This window comes from Lineus longissimus, chromosome 15 (assembly GCF_910592395.1).
Source record: "Lineus longissimus chromosome 15, tnLinLong1.2, whole genome shotgun sequence".
NCBI lineage: Eukaryota > Metazoa > Nemertea > Pilidiophora > Heteronemertea > Lineidae > Lineus > Lineus longissimus.
The window spans coordinates 11,257,278-11,277,873 of record NC_088322.1 but is presented as its reverse complement, the minus strand read 5'-3'; the positions used below and the strand labels follow the sequence as shown (position 1 = coordinate 11,277,873).

General features: G+C 41.0%; 1 protein-coding gene across 6 annotated transcripts; it reads left to right on the top strand.

Moving 5' to 3' along the window:
• Nucleotides 1-284: 284 nt before the first annotated feature.
• LOC135499299 (cephalotocin receptor 2-like) lies at nt 285-20,366 on the top strand. Of its 6 annotated transcripts, none has more exons than XM_064790002.1 (5): nt 1,135-1,218; nt 12,198-12,356; nt 13,589-14,952; nt 16,257-16,469; nt 18,665-20,366. In XM_064790002.1, coding segments are annotated over exons 3-5 (1,242 nt in total). In that variant the 5' UTR covers nt 1,135-1,218; nt 12,198-12,356; nt 13,589-13,925; the 3' UTR covers nt 18,667-20,366. The 6 variants fall into 6 exon arrangements, with proteins under 6 accessions (XP_064646068.1, XP_064646072.1, XP_064646070.1 ...); XM_064790000.1 differs by having other exon boundaries at nt 12,690-14,952; XM_064790001.1 differs by having other exon boundaries at nt 12,198-12,454.
• The last annotated feature ends 230 nt before the right edge of the window (nt 20,367-20,596 follow it).

The following is a 20,596-nucleotide window of genomic DNA, read 5'->3' as shown; positions in this document are numbered from 1 at the left end:
CCGATACAAATAATCAAGCAACAATAACAATAATAAATAAACAACATCTTGTGGACCCACTGTGATGTAATCTAAAGTAGACGTACACATTGATACAGCGGGGGATGATAGCCAAGTTTGACCACCAATAAACTATTTGAACTAATAATATGACATTTTCAATGAGACTCACGTGATGAATAAACCATTTGACAAGAATAGAAACTCACCGAATCATCTCTCCACTACGCCACCTGCACGAAACAGCTATCTTTGTCGAATAGCCCGCATCGATTTTCCTAATTTGGCGACGACTCGCATGGCAACAAGGAATGCTCGCTTTTTTGGACCTCGGATTGTACCTGTCCCATTTCTTTATTTTCGATTTCATAAGGGAAAACATTGATTCGCTGGTACAGATAATTCAGGTAGGTACACATTTTCTTTCCTTTCCTTTACTTTTACATGCTTTTAGGGAAGGCAGTGACAAGTCCGATTAGCATTTCGGTTTTTCTCGATAAAAATGTTGAGTCGAGTGCTGATTGTCTCTGCCACGCCCAACCGGAAAACGTAAAAAAATGCGGTCACTCCCTCATATCGATGGTGCAAATGTAAATGGCTAGTTTTGTCGCCAAGTTGAATTTTTTTTCAAGTGTGACATTGTCAAACTATGTGTTGTTTGTCATCATTTCAAACCTTTTGAGACAACAAAAGAACAGACCCAAGGGAACAAAAATGGACACCGGTCATTGGACGAAAACCTGGCAGACATGGAACTAGAAACATAATGATAATGATAACATAACCTACCAACATCTTTAAATCATCAAGCTACATGTATCATGCCCAATTCTTCATTTCTCAAGTTCTCATACTATATTACTGTTTCCGCAGATCTAGCGGGATGGAAAATACTTCAGTGTGAATATCTGTCGTAGAATAGTGTTTGATTAAACAATATCTATTTTAGTTTTTTAGGTTGTGCTAAATACATCAAATAGCCGAATTACATAAAAAATACTATTATCTGTAAGGTCAGGTTAATGTTTAGTACATGTAGTTAAGATATTGATATATAAAGGTATATGTAACAATTCTTACCTGGACGGTCAACGTATTTATGTTAGTGTGTCAGTTTTCTATTGGTAAACCGCTGTGGGACACTTTTGATAGTTTAGATTATCCGCTGTACATTGTTCACCATGAATCGTGAAAAGACAGTGAACTGCGCTACCTGATGTAAGTAAAGCAGTCGACTTTTAACCGTAATTAAACAGTCGATTTTAATGTTGATAAATATGGTATCAGTACCAAATCCAACACTAACCACCTATACAAGATGAAATGGTCAGGGCCATTGTGCTCACCTGTCGATATGAAAGGGAGAGTTTGAGGAAGAACTTGTCAATTTTAGGGGTTAATCATGCAATAGTTGTGGGATGGTGTGGTTTGTCTTAAACGAGAATCGACTGGAGCTCTGATGTTGGATGGGAGATGCAAGGTTTTTGTTTGATTCTGAATTGAGTGTAGCTCAGCCCTTCTCCCCAGGTGATCTCTGATTGTCATGTGGTCACTGATAATGTTGAAATCCAGCAGTCAGCCATCATGTCCCGACCATGCATGCATGCCATCACTGTTATACTGATATAGAGTTGGCTATAGTATAACATCTGAAAAAACATAGTTACAAAACAGCCCTATAGTCGGATTCAGAAGTAAATGTCACTGCCCTTTTGGGCCGCTGCGCAAAAACTACTGGGCCGATTTCTTCAAAGTTTGGTTTTTCTTGAATCTAATTTCGGGACCCAAGAGGATTTTTATATTTCAGTAACCATGGTTACGAAATAGTTTTTTGTATGTATTGGTGTACATTGACGTAGTGTATTGATTTTGACATTTTCTCCTCTGTACTGCTTATTTCTGGATGCATTTTGCTGAAATGTTCAGGTTAATTTTTTTTCGTGTGTAATCTTTAAAGCTGCCAAGTTTAATTTAGAACTATCCATCAAAAGATTCCCACAAAATGGCCAAAGGGCTCCAAAGTTGACAATCTTTTTCTTTATAATTTGCAAATCTCTAACCTGGAAATTGTGTTGGGTCCCGAAATTAGATTCAAGAAAAACCAAACTTTGATGAAATCGGCCTAATAGTTTTTGCACAGCGACCCAAAAGGGCAGTCAGTGACATTTACTTATGAATCCGACTATAGCCTAGGCCTAACTATAAAAGCACTGATGACAGCTGTGCTAGACTTTCATCATTATCATCATCTACTTTAGTCAACCAGCTCAGATGACCTTTCTTGGGGCAGTGATCGGTAACGGTGAACTCCTTAATTCCGACCCAACAGGCAAATGTTTACATTCGTGTCTCCGTGTATCATGGATTCATGTGTATACTATTACTAACACCGTTGTTGTGTTGACACACTGACTGACTCTGACTGTGTACATTTCTACAGCGACGAAAAACGATCACAAAAATGGTTCTTTTTAAGCACTCGTGACATGTTTACAAAAATTAAAGCAAGTGTTTTTAGTAGAGGTTTACCTAATGAGTAGCGTCTGGGTGATTATAAACCATTAACTTGTGTTTAAAAGCCCACATTGTAACGAAGGGTTCCTGCTTGACGCTAATCTCCAATGACGGCAGCAGCCATTTTGCCATACTCTCGAAACTTTGGGATCGTCAAATGCAATGGAAATCACATAATTTCTGACACACACTGCTAAAATTCATCATTTTATTGTTCTTTCACAGTATTATTACACCACCCCGATTCGCAAGGCAGCTTGTACCAACTGGCTCTGCATTGACTATCCCCATTCCAAGCCGAAGAACAGTGTGACAAGTTTCTCATTTTACCTTCCAATCACAGTCAAACTTTTCTAAAACAACCGGCATTGAGGACAAACTAATAATCTCAAACCAATCACAAGAATGTAATCAACACATACGACCTCATCCGAAGAGCGGATGATTAAGTTTTAGCATTGATTCAAGGTGATTTAATTCCTTCTTCGTCTCGCTTCAAATTCATAAAATGGCTGTCTTCCATACTTGTAGTATGCAGATCTAGTGGCGCAGTACAACACTGCGCATCTGGGATACCCCGACGGATTGCCTCGAACCGCGAAATTCAAAACTGCTGGCAATGTGCCAACTGACATTTTTGCACAATACCGCCACCTAGTGATATGAAACGAAATTAATCTATTTAATATCGAAACCTCTATATCAGGCCGACCTCTAAAACTTCATTTCAAACTTCAATCTGCTGGAATAAAGAAAATGGGCTTTTTTAACCTTGACCTACTTATACCTGAATAGTAGGTCACACTGACCTAAATCTGTGTCAACATGTAGAGATGCCCAATAGGTGTCTACATATCAAATTTAGAGAGTCTATGACCAATAGCAAAAAAACGTGCCATGATCAAAGAAATTTTAGAGTTCGACCTCTGTGACCTTGAAATGAAGGTCAAATCAAAAACCCGTGTGATATGTGATGTACCTTTATTAGATACACCCACCATAAAATTTTCATCGCTCTAGCTATAACCATAAGCTTCAAAATGACAAAAATAGGTTTTCAAAGAGCGCCCCCTATATGGCAGACCAGCAGTCAAATTGCGCTGATTTTCATTCAGAAGGAAGGTCTTGCCTAGGGGTACCCACACACCAAGTATGAACTTTCTAGGTCAAGCGGTTAAGAAACGTGCCACGATTTTGTCAAAAGTTAACGACGGACGACGACGACGACGACGGACGACGACGGACGCCAGACGCCGCGGTATCGTATAAGCTCTCCTGACAGGTGAGCTAAAAAACACTGTCTAGGCAGTGCTTTGCATTACGCCTATACGTGTACTTGCAATCTGGTACTTGCCAGTAAGATGAGCGCAAATAAATAGCGCAACTGAAAAGTATGCAAATGGCGACATTTTATTTGAAACGAATTGCAAACTGATACGAATTTTGTTCATCATCGATTGCGTTATTGTCAGAAAAATAATAAAAAAACCCATCTGATCTGCCCATTCGTAACCTAGCTGGCAAATCACTACGGCAAAGTGGGTAAAAGCGGGTCAGTCCGGCGATAAAGCCCTAAGCCATATACATGTATGTTGAAAATAGAATTTTGTACTCGAATTAGAAAATTTCAAATTGCTTTAATACGAATTGAATATAAATTTGAACATTGCCATTGGGTAGACAGATACTATTTACTCCAGGTTTCAGCAAATTCGTACGCATAATTACTGCAGTAGGCCTACGGCATTGTGTATGACGGTATTTCTATTTGCCTGGACCACCGGTGATTGCAAATTGGGTACCCCTTTTACATTCCTGACGTTGATGACGTTTATTGTAAGGTTTTGGTGAGGTTTTGATGGCCAACACGAAACATGCGGATTAATTGCATATCCTAGTGATGTCCCAGTGGTGTGCCAAACCGTCCCATACCTCCCTCGGTTGTGACACCTAATAATTTGATATATCTAATTGCAAATGGGCATGTGCACTCATTATGACAATGCAATTATCGTAATTATCGCAAGGAATCGTATTTTCGATACCCTGGGATGGTATCAGGTCCCGAAGCTTCTGCCTAAGCTGATGTCGTTCCGTGGGTGGGCCTAATGGGCGAGTCAAATAATAATATAATCTCAATTGAGTTCGAACGGATTTGGTGCAATGCTATAAATTTCCATAAATCGACCTTAACCTTGTTTTTCATGTTATTGTGAAACAACACTTAACGGGTTTCTGAACTCCGATATCTTAATCGGTCAGACGCTTCCAGAAATGTGCTTGTCAAGATTATACTGAATAATCTTCATTGAAAGTTGAACAGTGTTTTTTTGTACAATGCAAGAAATACCAATAGATCGATCTTAAACTTGGTTATCGTGTTGTCAAACACTCGACGCGTTTTGAACTTGTCGAAGTCTAATATCTCAAATGCTTGACATATCACATTATTCCAGAAATGCCGGGGTGCTTGGAAAGATTACTGAATAATCTCAATTGAGCGCTGAAATATTTTTGTTCTTTGCAATGAATGCTAATCACTCACCCTGAAGCTTGGTTATCTTGTTGCTGTCAGAAGCCCGACGTTATATACCAGGATGTTGTTTTTAAACATTTCTGAATAATCTCGAGTGAAAGCTGAGCTTTTTTGCAGAATGAAGCGTTGATCGATCACGCAGTTCGTTGAAAATTTGAAATTTGCAATTGAATTTAAAAATGTCCAGCTGCGTAAATACGCACTAAATATAAATTTCAGCTTTGCCGTTGTGTAGACTGATATACAAATACTGTAAATATACCACTACGGCATTGTGTATAACTGCATTTCCATTTTCCTGAACCACCGGTTTTAAGAACGTCGTAATCCTTTAAACGTAGTCATATTTGGTTATTCCATTTTATGAAACATTCATGTTTCTGAACTACATTGTAGTCGATGGTCAGCTCAAATAACCATGATACCATGAAGAAATTTCCACCAATGTAATAGCATCGTTTGTTTCGAATAACAAAATAATAAAACAGCAGGTCATGATATCGATGTGTCCTTTAAAGGAATAAAATGGCTCGGGGTTGTGCCAACTTGATGGAACTTTGCTTGAGAAATACGCACAGCCAATTTGCTCAGTTTTTGTTTTTACTTAGACTAGATTTTGCTCCAAATGACGCCATATACATCTGAGACTTTGGCGTTTATTGGTCAGAGGGAAACATTGATCAGACGGTAGCAGCTGTAGCTATTTCCAGATGTTGATCATTGGTTCCGAGAGGTTAAGATGAATTTCCATTTATTTGAACTACATGTAGAACCTCTCTATTAAGGACACCCTCGGGACTGACAAGTGCTGTCCTTAATAGAGAGGTGTCCTGATTAGAGAGGTCAAAATGAATGTAAATGACCTATTTGGGACCAAAACTAGTGTCCTTGATAGAGAGGGTGTCCTTAGTTGAGAGGTGTCCGCTAAGGGAGGTTCTACTGTAATTTGAAGAAAGATTTCACACTATTAAGTCGGGAGCGGCGGCCTCAGACTTGGAGTACGATTTCATTATTTTCGCCCTATGCTAAGGACCGAACAGTGATTTCAAATATTCATGTGGATAAAGATTTGTTTTTATTTGAAAATAAATGTTCTTTGATAAAGTTAATTCGAAAACATCATCAGACTGTAATTCAGCCTCAAATGTGAGTCGAAGTCAGGAGTCGGAAATTTACCTTAACCAGAACCTCCCTAATAAGGCCAACTGCGTGCGCGATGAATAACATGTCAGCAACCAGTAGGATAGATAAAAGTATAAGATGAGTGACTCCACCAGTGACCTAGAGGCCGCATCCATCATGCCTATGCAGATTTCTAATTAGCTGCACTGTCTACCTGATTAGACAACATACTAGTACATAACTCCACTCAGTTGATCTCAGTTCACCAAGCAGTGGTTTCATAGTCAGACAGGGCGGACCACGTAAATCAATGTACGACTATGTTTTAGCTTGGTGATCAAAAAGGTGCGTGGTTGAATAGGCCAGATGAACACTGCCTAGTAATACAAAGTGCGCAGTATTACTTCATTAATTTTACTCATCGCCATCAAAAACCACCTGTCACCCAAAAGGCTCTTGATAATAAATCCACATCCAATTGCTTCCAGCTTTTATGTTGTTATCTCCAATGAGCACGGAGGAAGTTTACCTGCAGGGATAATCGGTAATAACACGCCTGCACAGAAATATGGCGGTAACCTCTACATACGTCAACTTCCTTCTTAAATGTACCAGCGCACAGAGATTTTATAACATCCGGCTAGCATGTTACCCAAATTCCCAGCTCACATAAACAACAACCTGGGGGAATTCGAAACTGCTAAGTTTTATCACTGGAAGCTTCTTCCCGCCTTAGGTTTTAACCGGGCCGTTCAAAACTCCCCATGTTTATATGGTTAGTAACAAAGATTTCATGCTTTTTACTTGAACTAATGATGCATTCTGAAGTCCACGTCTCAATCATTTCTCAAGTGACTGGCAATGTCATATTTCATTTTACATGTGACTCTGTACCAATCATACAGCCCATATCAATAACTCATTATCTGATTTTTGCCCCCAAGTGCAACCTTTGTCAGAATAGAAGGAAAAGTGCGAGGTGATAACATGAAAAAATAACATGAAAAACTGGTCGATGAAGTGGTGCCACTATCGTTGTCACAATTAGAAACTTTTCAATCCAAACGAGATTTTCTCAAAATTGATCCGTCGAAATTTGAAATTTGAGGGAAGATAGATAGTGTTCTGAATTGTTATCCCAATCCATACTTACAGCCTCTCCGTAGCGGCAGAATTTTAATTTCAAATGAAATATAAAACTGCCGATATTTCCCAGAAGACAGATGATCACAAAGACATTGAATGACGTCATCGTTTTGGTGGACATTTGTGACCCATCACAGCAAAATCAGGCGCATATCGCTCTGAGCTTGGCAGGTTGAGACGGACTGTTTGTTCATTTCTCTATTGTCTGCCTTTTGTGAAATATGAGCACATCAATTTCTTCCATTATATCCTGGTGTCATTTAGGCTCATCTTCTGTGCAACATGCGCCTGATTTTGCTGTGACGGGTCACATTTTCGAACCACACCAACAAATATATCCAATCCTGCGCAAGGAGGCTGCTAATGTTTGTGACACGTGGTAACAACATATTCTAAATGTAGAGATTATGATTATTTGAAACACATTTTCCTCAGATTGTCTCAAGACACCAAATAATAAGTGAACCCATAAAGCCTGCAGCACACTAACCGCCAACTTCGGCGTTCACAGGCCTTTTTTGCCGCAAGAGTCCTGAACGCCTTAAAAATCCCTTGTCTGCCAAATATCTAACATGTTTGATTTTTGACGCGTGTCGCCGCGCTTGAACGCAAGAAGAAGCCAGGTGTGCTACGGATGGCCGCCTGACTTGGCGTCGGCGGCGAGGCTATGGCCAATCAGCTTGCGTCTTGATGTCACATGATTTCAAAATGGCAGCCTAAAGAGGTGGAAAAGACGCTACTGGACGCCAATTCTGGGCAGGTGTGCTCTGACCGGGATCCACTGGCCGCCAACTTTGGCGTCGAGAGGCGTCAAAGTTGGCGGCTAGTGTGCTGCAGGCTTATGGTCTTGATTGGTATTCTTCGAGACGTCAGCTGATGATGAGACACTGCTTTCTTCCGACGATATACATGCATCTTGATAATGGTATTAGGCCATCACTTTAATAACTAGGGGAGTGGCTTCGCCCCATTGGGCACTCTGCTCAAGTTACTGGCAACGTCGGCAAGATCAACACAGGTGAATCAATAGCTACATGTAGATCCAGGGGGACACGACTCTCCCATCGGTTGATCAGCAGGTCATCCTCAGACACAAAGTTGATACAGTACACCGTAAAATTGTCTCGCCCATTGAGTTTTGTGGTTCTCGAAAATGTCTGAAAAAAAGTTTTTTATTTTCGCGATTTATTCGCAAAATGGCGGCGTGTGTTGGCAGTCATGTAACTGGCACGACCGCGCGCAGGCGTCTACCGATAAGTTAGCATGAGCGACCGCATGTTGAATGCAACAGCAAGGGTGGGCGTCCGTTCTCTAGACAACAAAGAACTGACGCCCCTCCCTTGAAATTGATATCCACTTCGTTTTGTAAGAGTTCAAATCGCTTTAGGATTACAAGTTCTCGCCAAAATGATGGTGCCTTTCTGGTCGAGGGCATTTATTGGAGTCGGTTTGTAATTGAGGATATCGTGTTCGTGGGCGTAATTGCCATAGAGCTCTTCAACTTTCTTCCGATGATGAGCAGATGGAAGCTTATCAGCCTTTTGGTGCGTTACCTTAAGACAGTTGGTTACTTTCCAGGCTACATTATGATTGGGGTATTGTAATGAACTCGATTCTAAGTAAGGGTATTGTCACCATCAGGTGCGATGGAGACATCATAATTCCACTGGGTCCGTCTACTCATCACTGTCACATTCAAGTCATCCGAAACCATGATGTGATCAGCTCATTGTTGAGAAAACCCGAGAGGCTGATTCAAAATTTACTATCTTTAAGACGATGCAGCGGATCATTCTCCTAACAGTCTAGTGATTTCAGAGGGGGAAAACTGAAATGCGCTTTGCGAGTTTTCTCAGTTATTTGCAAAATCCGCGAAAGATAAAACACCGTTGAAAGCAGTGTCAGTGAACAAACTAAGGCAAAAGTGATGTAATCGAATTGCAGATCAGCATAATCGGCAACCGGAAGTTATGTTGTGCAAGAACCAAGTGAAATTGACTCTCTTGGTACAATGTTGGTCATCAGTCCGCACTCTGTTGACTGAAATCAAAATCATTGCTCTACGTGTCACCAGTCTTGAAATGTTAACAGTCCCCCCTATAGGACTAAGCCAGAAACAGCGGGTCACTTCGAGCATGAAACCGGTTACCGGTAAGTTGTCAGAATCTTTCAATAAATGTAAGTTCTGTGGTACAATGGGATGAGACGGTTTAAAAGCTAACTTGCTTGATGTTCTGCGAACTGCTTAGGGAAAAACTAAGTCGGTCCGTTATTTTCTGGATATTTCCTTCATGTCGATTACTGGAACTTTAAATATCGTTTAGATGAAGAGATTAATCATCTCTATAGCCTCGTTATGATCAATCTTAGAGAATATAATCACCTATTGTAGGAGCAAGTCAAATAACAAGCGAACAAAACAGTTCATTCACTTAGCGACAAACATAATTAGATTCGATTACAGGCGTTACTGCTGAAGATATGCGAGAAAAGATCAAAACAGATAAAATTCAGTATCCGTCAATTTGAGAGAACGTTCAATTGATACCACTACATAGGCGTTTATAAGTAAAACCACAGGGATTTATTGCCGTTTTCGGAGCTTGTGCTTGATGGACCAGCAAATGTCTGGTAAATGGGTCATTAATTTTATCACGGATGTACCTTCGGAATTATTGGCTCAAACTATCTGACCAGACTGAAAATGATTGTGGCGGGAAATTCACCCTTACCTGGCCTTGACTATACACCAAGATAACGCTTTGAACGTTACGTGATGTATCTGAACGTATGTTTGTTAACTCTGCTGTATATCGTCCTCCCTGTGCGTGACTGGAACTCTATTCATCGATGACGTCATTTCGTCCCTGCCCTGGCTCAAGTAGGTAATCGCGGAAAGGTTGTGACATAGTTTAAATAATGCATCAAAACATTTTGGTTGAAACTGTTGGTTTAAACGACATGTTTTTGTAATTTTCTCCCCAAGGTGAATACGATTCTTTGGCGGCGGCCATTTTCAGTCCGATTTCCCTGGGCGTTCGAAATAAATATAGCATGTACAGTGACTTATACAACATGGACCCAAATACTAGCAGAGTCAATATGATCAATTAACGTTACATCTGCTGTGGAGAAATCCGGTGGAAGTTCAGCTCTCTACAGCTACCACACAATTTTTGTGAGGGTTAATTTTCGCAGATTTCGCGAATGATCTCGATTCGCGCAAATCAAAATATAAATCACAAAATGTCGCCGAAATGTGACACTTTTCTTTGCAGCTCACATTTCGTTAATTAATGCACTCAACGTTTTAGAAGTGGCGACAACGCATGTATTTTTAGTAACCTCGTTCATCAAGATAAGCATCTCTATGGTTAACCATGCAATATCGGAAAACAAGCCTCTTGATGAAATGTACAGTCGATCAGTAAACAAACTATCGGGCGACACAATCATTCCTTCATCGAGATTTATCGGATTCGTTCCAATCTATAGATGATTTATTTTATCAGGCTGGTATTACATGTAATTGTATTGGATTGGAGGATAATTAGACTCTTATTGGCTGGATAAGTTCCGCGGAATCGAATTATCATCATTGGCGTAAAAAGCTGGCCTGGCATGCTTGCGCCGCAAATTAGTTCGGGGAAATTCAGTTAGTGAAAGATTTTTTTAATTGCAAGACATGTCCTGCAATTAAAAAATCTTTTACTGGTTCTCTCAGAGTCGGCAATCAAATAAATTTGTTTGAAAGACTATGGTCCTGTCAATTACGTGTCTGGTCTTATTTTGATTAACGCGTAAATGAAGTAATAGCGCACGCAACACTCCTTTGATGCCTTTGGGTCAACAACACAATTCGGAAAAGTCGGAACAAAATTTCCAGATTTTGCATCTTTCGTATACGCATGAGCATTCACAACTTACCAAGGTAACCAAGCCGTAACCAAGAGATAATGTCGCATGCACTTAAGCTTGCAGCACACTGGACGCCAACTCCGGCGGCAAGGCGCGTTTTTTGCCGCAAGAGTCCTGAACGCCTGAAAAATCCGTAGTGTGCTACGGACGGCGTCAGGCAAACGCCACTTGCCGCCACTTGCCGCCACTTGCCGCCACTTGCCGCCAGATATCTAGCATGTTTGATTTTTGACGCCTGTAGCGGCGTCTGAACGCCAGTGAACGCAAGAAGAATCCAGGTGTGCTACGGATCGCCGCCAGAGTTGGCGTCAACCAGCGTCAACGGCGAGGCTTTGGCCAATCAGCTTGCGTCTTGACGTCACATGATATCAAAATGGCAGCCCCCACGATTCTTGGAAGTGGCGGAAAAGACGCTACTGGACGCCAATTCTGAGTAGGTGTGCTATGAGCGCGATCCACTGCCGCCAATTCTGGCGTCGAGCGGCGTTCAGTCGCGTTCAGTCTGACGCGCCTTGCCGCCGAAGTTGGCGTCCAGTGTGCTGCAAGCTTTACGTAACCGGTTGCCCACTCTTGAAATTTTTCCGACTTGTTTAGACTGCAGAGCTGATGCAAAGTTCTCAATGAGTATTTTGTTTGAGAAGAAAAACAAGTGAAAAAACTATTTGGACTTAGAAATACTTTCATCATAAGTTCCTAATTCTGAAAAATTTTCAAAGCCAAAAAACTTTTGGGACTGGTGATATTTTTATCGTATAAATGTTATTCACATCATGCTGAGAGGTAAAGTATCATATTTAATTGAGGTAACATGATAATATTTCAAGAAAATCTACCAACAGCGCATTACTTTTCTATTTTGTTGTTTAAAGTCTGATAATTACCTTCACTCAAATGAATGATGTATCCATATTGCAACTGTTACCTCGCTTTTAAAAAAACAAAATATCATTTACCTTTGCAGATTTCTGCGCGACGACTGCTGAGAATCTGATATTTCCTTCTTAACAGACCCAACCAACGGCGAAACGTGAATCCGTTTAATCCATATTTCATTAAAGAAGTATGAAGATGGTGTTTCGATGAGCATTATTTTGTTCTTTGGATGAAACACAATCAAAACGTACGTATGCAACTGCATGCTAGGCTGATAATGGTGTCTTGAAAGGTACTTGATAACTCCTTCGGGGACGGACCAGCTGTCCCGCCTGTCTACAAAAGGTACGAAAATTGAGTCAATTTTTAATGCTTTTTGACATGATACTTGAGAGCTCCTTGGGGACGGGCCACGCCCATGTTACATTAACTCATTTAACGACACCTGGCAGCACTAATCAACATACATTGACGTACGCTCAGTGATTAGTCGAATCGAAAATAGCATAATGCACGTGGTTATCGCCTTGTCATCGTTAAATTAATTAACACTCGAATCGTTGATCCACCCTCCGAACAGCTATTCATAGGAATACCTTCACGTTCGGGCATTAGATTGGAAAAAAACTGCAGAGCCCGAGTTTCCGCTAGCTCAGCAGGATAAAATGTGACTACAGTTGGAATGTCAACCGTGCCAAAATGCATTGGGTGCAGTGCTCGGCAAGGTAACGTAAATGTCGGATTCATTCAGTTCAGCCTCGGCTGACTACGATGTAGCTCCTTGGTTGTGAAATCAAGCTGCGATGGCGAACCAAAAACTTTTAATATACAGTTTTGATTAAACGCTGATGATATCCATTCTTTAAGACTTTTTAGAAGCTACGGGCATATTTGGAATTTAAGTATTAAATGTAAAGAAGAAATAATGTAATATCATGACCAAAACGTTCACCTGTTGCTATGTACAAGTCTTTTCGGGTCAGCGGATGTGTGACTTCCTTTGTCATACCTTAGAGTACTCTAGAGTACCCAAGGCCATTTTTGGTATTTGCGGCAGAACAGCTCCGCTGCTGGACACTAGGATCTTATATTTGAGTGGAGCCTTTGTTGCCTGGGGTTGATCAGTACTTTGAGAATCAGAGCACTCATCACTCATCCTGTGTTGCAGGAAGGCACCGCATCAAAGCAAGTGAGTATATATACCTCAAAAGAAACGGCGTTTTACATGTTGTGACAATAATGATCTTTATTCGCCAGGCCCTCAATCAAAGTGAATGAACATATGCTTGTGCATGTATTTATCCGCATGGCTTATTTCTTCGTTCGACGCAAAGCATAGATTTTAAATCGCTGCACATGAGAAAAAATATTTGTAACTAAGAAAAGTTGGCCAACAGGAAAGAAACCGCGCAGCATCTATGATTGAAAATAGTGATTTCCTGGAAAACACTAGATAAAGTATATTCGTTTTCTTTGCAGCTCAGTTGGTGAAATGAATTGTGGAATTGTCCTATCCGGAACGTGACTGCTCGACGCATGGATACGATGCGACCAGGACCTTCTCGTTGAACAGCTGCAATCGACACGGACCGACAAGTTGTTGTCTTAAATAATCTGGCAAGTTTGTCACCCGAAGTATCTTTTTCGCTGGATTTATACTTTGTTTTTCACCGTGATAAAACATTGGCAAACAAGTCATTGTAAACGTACACCATTCGGTTCTGTGTAGTGGAATATCCATCTGATGTTACTGTAACTGGGTTGTTTTATCTTCATCGTATGATAAAAGCGGCATTGAACTTGAAAAAAGTTCAAAATGGCGAGCAGCCGTACTACGGAACTCAATAGCGGCTACAATCCTTCCGAGGGGTCACCAACGTCTAATTACAACACCACCAATGGAAACTTATTCAACACAACGACTGCCCCCTATCGGGACGACACTATGGTTAAGGTGGAACTGGCTGTCCAATCCATTGCCTTTATCTTCGCCGTTATAGGGAATGGCGCCGTCATATGTGTACTTCTGCCACGTTGGAAGAAGCTTGCTCGTGTACACCACTTTATGCTGAACCTAAGCATAGCTGATATGCTCGTGGCGTTCTGGACCATATTAGAACAATTGATGGAGGACCTAGCATACAATGGATTCCTGACTGTAGGCGGTGACCCCCTATGTAAATTTCTTCGCTTCATGCAGCTATTTCCAGTGTACGGCTCTTCGTATATTTTAGTCATGTGTGCTATTGACCGGTTCATTGCAATATGTTACCCCTTGAAAAACTACTCGTGGACAAATAAACGGACTTACATGCTAGTGACATTAGCATGGGGTATAAGCTTCCTCCTAGCATCGCCACAGTTCTTTTTGTTTTCGTCCCAATACGATAAAGTTTACGACTTGGTGAAGTGCAACCATGCTTGGGACAATTTGCCAGAGTGGACCGTATTAGCCTACACTTTCTACCACATCGGTTTTACTTTCTTTATCCCTTTGATAGTCCTCGTGATCACATATGGATGCATATCATACACGGTATGGGTAAACGTGCATTATAAAATGAAAACAAACAACAACAAGAAAGAAAATGGTGTTGGCTCCACGACATATGGCAGTGGACATATTTCGGTGATTGCGCGTGATTCGACCACAGGCAACGGAGCTAAACAGGCTGCAGTGATGCCGCGGACCCATTCCGGGCGAGCCTTCTCCCGTGCCATGCTGAAGACTGTGACACTGACGTTCATCGTGGTTTGTGCCTTTATCGTCTGCTGGACACCATATTCCATCATGATGGTCTGGTGGTCGCTGGATGTGGAACTACCATATCGTCCAGGTGTAGGTAGGTAGATATAAACCCGATTTAGTCAAATCTTACTTAACATTTTTTTTGTCGTGTCCAATACTACACCTAAGAACTTCGGTCCCGGATGTGACGATGGTACGGTTTGCGCATAACTGACCAATCAACTAACAGAGCCAGCAAATGACGTTGCGCACCTGATTATGTATGATTAACGTCCTTTGCTTGTTCTGTTGGCTGATTGGTCAGTCATGTGCGAACCGTACCATCGACATATCCGGAACCGAAGTTCTTGAGTGTCATAAAGGAGGTTTAGCCAGTTGCCATAATTTCCTCGATTGGTGTTGGGGACGGTGAATGATATAAAACATCCAAGCTATTTAAACGTTTATTTTCATTTCTCTGTAGCCGAAAAACACACAGTCTTTCCCAGTTTCTTGCTTAGAGAGAATTCTTTAACAGGAAGACGCTTCGCTGCCTAAAATTGCTCAAATGCTCGAGCACAGCTTGCAGCAATGCGGTCCTTCCTCGGTCACGATAATGTCATGTTAATTGAGAAAAATAAAATCGGCGGCTGAGGAGTTTTTCTACCTTTTTAGTTTTTTTGTTATTATTGATGGTCGTTGCTGTTACATTCCAAAAATGAATCTATTGCGTTGGGCATATTAACAATGTGATCAGTTAAGCTTGTCTTCCTTTTGTTGGTCTGGTGCACGTTGCTAATGCAAAGAGACTATCATACACGTAAGCTTTACCGAAAGAATCAGGCTCATGTGATGAATTACAAACAATTATGACAAAATTGGTATATGTCATCAAGCCTGCGGTCTCAGGACCTTTTACTTTCCCCAACCTCACTCTAATCCTACACAACCCTGTTCCATGCAGCAGGTGTAAAAGCACAAACGCATAAACGACCACATCAAGGATTCATTTAACAGCCTTTTTTATCATCAAAGCGATAGTTGTATGATAACATCAACATCAGCAATGTGTTGCGAGGTTAATAATTCAAATTGTCGGGTGTTCCATTAGTCTCCAAGCACGTACAACATCCTCTATTATCTAAAGCGAGAGCATCGCTTGTTAATAAAAAATGAGTCGAGAGCTGAGCGTCAACAAGGAAATTGATAGCTCTGTAAACAATATTGTGGGATTGTAATGTATGCAGGAGGAAACCTAAGCTGTCGAAGAGAGTCACCCTCTATATCACATGAGTGTACCGGGATAGAACGTGAATGACAGATACGTTGGCTCAGTATCTATGGATAACTGTGTTTCCTGAGAAACTCAGATTAATTAGGTCATTGTGCATGTGTTGTCATGTCTTGATGTTGTTTCAGCGGAAGTCCTTACTGTTTCGTCCCTGTTGACCCATCTGAATAGCTGCTGCAACCCTTACATCTACGTGGTGTTCAACTACAAGATAATCAAACGGTTCTTCTGCTGGAGGAAAAAGGAGTCCAGGCAGTTCAAAGATAGGGTCAGGCTGTCAAGCAGTTCTTCACTGAGTAGCCAGGCCACTCGGGTGTCCATTGTCAGTGAATCTGGCTTGTGTAGGTTAAATAACCACATGGAATTTTCCCAAACGCACCTCCCCTCCCTCACCCCGGCCCCTGCCACACGTGCACACCTCAGGCACCTATTCCATAGAACTATACCCTATACTATACGCGAACAATAGTTTCATGGTCATGCACCCTTTGTGAAGCCATTGTTCACGTATAGTGTAGTATACCGTATACCTCTATGGGGAACTATTGTTCGCGTATAGTATAGTATAGGGTATAGCTCTATGGAATGCTTATTAAGCTTCGTGGAAATCGGCCATATGAATATTAGATAGACCTTCACTTGCTCTATTGCTTTTAGTGTTATGAAAACACTGAAAAGCCTTCTGCGAGATAGCTCCTGGGATTAATCCGCTAGTCGTGTATCAGATTAGTGTCAGCCTTCAACCTCCTGAAAAGCCTTCTGCGAAATAGCTCCTGGGATTAATCCGCTAGTCGTGTATCAGATTAGTGTCAGCCTTCAACCTCCTGAAATACTGAATGGTGTTCCAGAGGTACGTCGCCATTTGACAACCCCATGTCAATGTACATGGGGAGTTCCGCAGCCGCTGACGATATCAACAGTTAATAGAATCGTTTTGCAAGATATCGTGTAGCTTGACAGGGAAAAAAAGAAGCGGCGGCAGGAATCAAAATTGAATTAAAATGTTTCCTTGGCCGTAGTTGAGGTATCCGCCGAAACCGTTCTCTGCTTTTGTCCCATTTTTTAATCAATCCTTTGTAGTGGTAATCCAATTGTGTTGAGCTTTGTTTCAGCACAAAGCTATCAATGATTTTCAGTCAATCATCTCATGTTAGCCTCAGTAGACATGACAGAGTTCCCACTGGATTTCTCTGGAGTTTTTTTTTACAAGGCGGCAATGTGCATCCATTAGAGTAAAACTGAGAGAGCAAACACCACTGGGTTACTCCTATTACAACCAATCCTATCAGATATCTTAATGTCTTATTGATTGCTTCGTTATTCGAGCCATGCGAAATAACCGGATGTTTAAGAATTCTGCACTGTTTCTTTTTTAGCGCAATTAATACCCCACTGGCACATTTGGCGGGCCGGAAATTGTTTCAAAGCAAGCAATGCTTTTCCGTCGCGGAGAATTCAATCAACAATGAGGGAGAAGAGCGGGTACACCCGTAAAAAACTTCTTTACGCTTTCGAAGTGTTTCGAGTGTTTCAGCCAACACAAGCAGGCAGCGCCTGGAGTTTTTTGGTGAAATTAAAACGTTTTAAAGGCTTTTGAGCGTGGGAAAAAAGTTTATTTCAAAAGCTCAAAAACCTATTTTTGTAAGGAGTATGTCGTAATCACTGGTGGTCCAGGAAAATAGAAATGCAGTTATACACAATGCCGTAGTGCAGTTATTATGCATACGAATTTGCTGAAACTCAGTCTTAACAGTATTTGTATATCTGTCTACAAAACGGCACTGCCAAAATGTATATCCTGTTCGTACTTAAATAATGTTTGAAAATCTTCAAATTACAAATGTCAATTATATAACGAACGGCGTAGGCTTCTAACTCATACGGTAATCTACACAATTCACTGCTGAAGATGATGCTCAAGAAATCAGGAGAAATGACATTCCCCACTCGAAATTGATTTCTTATGCGAGTCTCCGAGAGAACGCGTGAAAGAACCTGAAAGCAAATATTGGTTGACGAACTCGTTAAAAAAATCGATTTACCATTCAATCAAAATTAGGTTATTTAGGGTGCCAGACTCGACAAAATGTCATCAACGGCACCTCACAGTCATGATATGATGTTTACGGTCGAAATTAGCTATAAAACTAAAGACGGGAATAAGAGATAAATAATATATGTTAAAACGTTTTTGATTCAGTACGTTTTCGGAATAGCTATCGCTGTGCTATGTTTTCAAACTTTGATCACTGTAGCTTGCAAGAGCTGACATGAATATCAACATGATTTTGTTCCAAGATGGCAAACTCTCAGTTGGATAAAACATAAGTGTTTTTAGATGAGTATAATCCAAATGTGAACGAAAGGTTTTTACAAAGAACGTGAAGCCTGTACAGTTTGGAACAATTTGATATAAATACGTTTTGACGGATACGCCGGGGAAATATGTATTGTTTTACTAGAGCGTTGATTGAGTTGACACGTACATGTCTTGCATACCTTACTAATGACATTGACTTTCCATCGTATGTTTCAGGAGACGTCTTAGCGATATTCGCCTTACTGACCACACTCAACAGCTGCTGCAACCCTTATATTTATATAGTATTCACGTTTACCACTATCAAGAGATTACTACCATGGCATCGTCGCAAATACCAACAACCGAATTGTTCGAACGTGTCAAATACTACCTACAACAGTTGCGCTTACAAGCACCAGCCGACGGACATTTTGGAGTTGACCGAGGTGCGGCCACTGTCGGGATCGGACCAACCATGTTTGACGTTTACGGATTGTGAGGGAGTGAGCATTGATATTAATGTCATGAATTGTGACTCGGAATCAGACTCAGAAGACAATGCCGCGACCACATCGGCTATCAGCGCATGTCCTGCTCGTTCAGATGGAAATATACCTCGAAACGTTAAGGGCATTCTAAAACGGAACAACGGGGTAGCCGATGGACGTACCGATAATGTCATCAGCAAAGTGGTTTCCAATGGCGAGTCTGATTCTCAAGGCAATACGGACGCGTCGTTGTTAATTGATGGACATTTCCCAATACCAATGGCGCGTATGGAAATCATCGACGTCGAAGTTTAAAACAATGTTTGCTTTCCCAATACCAAGTATGGAAATCATCGACGTCGAAGTTTAAAACAATGTTTGCTTTCCCAATACCAAGTATGGAAATCATCGACGTCGAAGTTTAAAACAATGTTTGCTTTCCCAATACCAAGTATGGAAATCATCGACGTCGAAGTTTAAAACAATGTTTGCTTTCCCAATACCAAGTATGGAAATCATCGACGTCGAAGTTTAAAACAATGTTTGCTTTCCCAATACCAAGTATGGAAATCATCGACGTCGAAGTTTAAAACAATGTTTGCTTTCCCAATACAAAGTATGGAAATCATCGACGTCGAAGTTTAAAACAATGTTTGCTTTCCCAATACCAAGTATGGAAATCATCGACGTCGAAGTGATTTGACTTTTTTATCGAACCGGAACATTGAATGAACTGCTGAGAGGTACGCTATTTAGTACGGCAACCATGTCGCACAAAAACGGGTGGGATGTTAAGCCACTACTACATTATCGTTATCGGTAAAGAAGTGTCTCGCTGAACTGACGGAATGGAACGGAATTCGATGGAACACGATAAAATCATGGCTTAAGAGAAGACTAGCGGGGAAAATGGCATGGTTTCTCTGGATGCATGCCAGAGCTGCCCCATGAGCTATAACTATATAACGTTGGTCCAGCATTATCTCCCGCTACTACCGGGTACCCCTTAAACTGGAATACTTATGGCGATGATTAAGCTGATTTATCACTTTCCGTCAAATTTCGTTCATACCGTTCATTTCCGTCAATTCGATGAGGCCGTAGAAGAGTCAACGCATATTGACCCTTTAGTTTTTTCATCATCCTAGCTAGATAATGTTAATACTTTTACCAATTTGTTTCAGGTATAAATTTTAAACATATATATTAGATATGATTGGAAATGAGAAAGAACTTGATACTGTCACCATCTTAATCGGTCAAAGCAAATGTACATGTATTCCGTTGATTGTTATGTGCTGAAACCAACATTAGGTGTTAACTTCAAGCCTTCAAGCTAGTGCAGATACGAAAGAAAAGTGTACATTGTCTCATAATATTCTATTTTGATTTTCATCTGATATTACACTCATTTTATTCTAGAAGGGAACAAAATCTGTAGAATTGGCTTCGTTCTATTCGACGTTTAACTGTTAAAATTATACGTACATCGCATAAACTCCCTGCGCAGGTCATTGCGTTATCCTAATTGGGTCTCCTTATGGTGAGGAACGAGGCCGGTCCACTGTGTCTGGAGTGTAACATCGCATAGCCCCAAATATTCATTCAGCTAACATACGCAGCAGAAGAACATGGAAGCAGCTGCCGTAGACGCGACCGCTTATTGTGAATTTTGATA

Excerpts from the sequence above, each read along its gene's own strand:
- LOC135499299 (XM_064789998.1), top strand. The coding sequence starts at position 13,926 with ATGGCGAGCAGCCGTACTACGGAACTCAATAGCGGCTACAATCCTTCC. Across the intron at positions 14,953-16,256 it reads ACCATATCGTCCAGGTGTAG|CGGAAGTCCTTACTGTTTCG; the intron begins GTAGGTAGATAT and ends ATGTTGTTTCAG.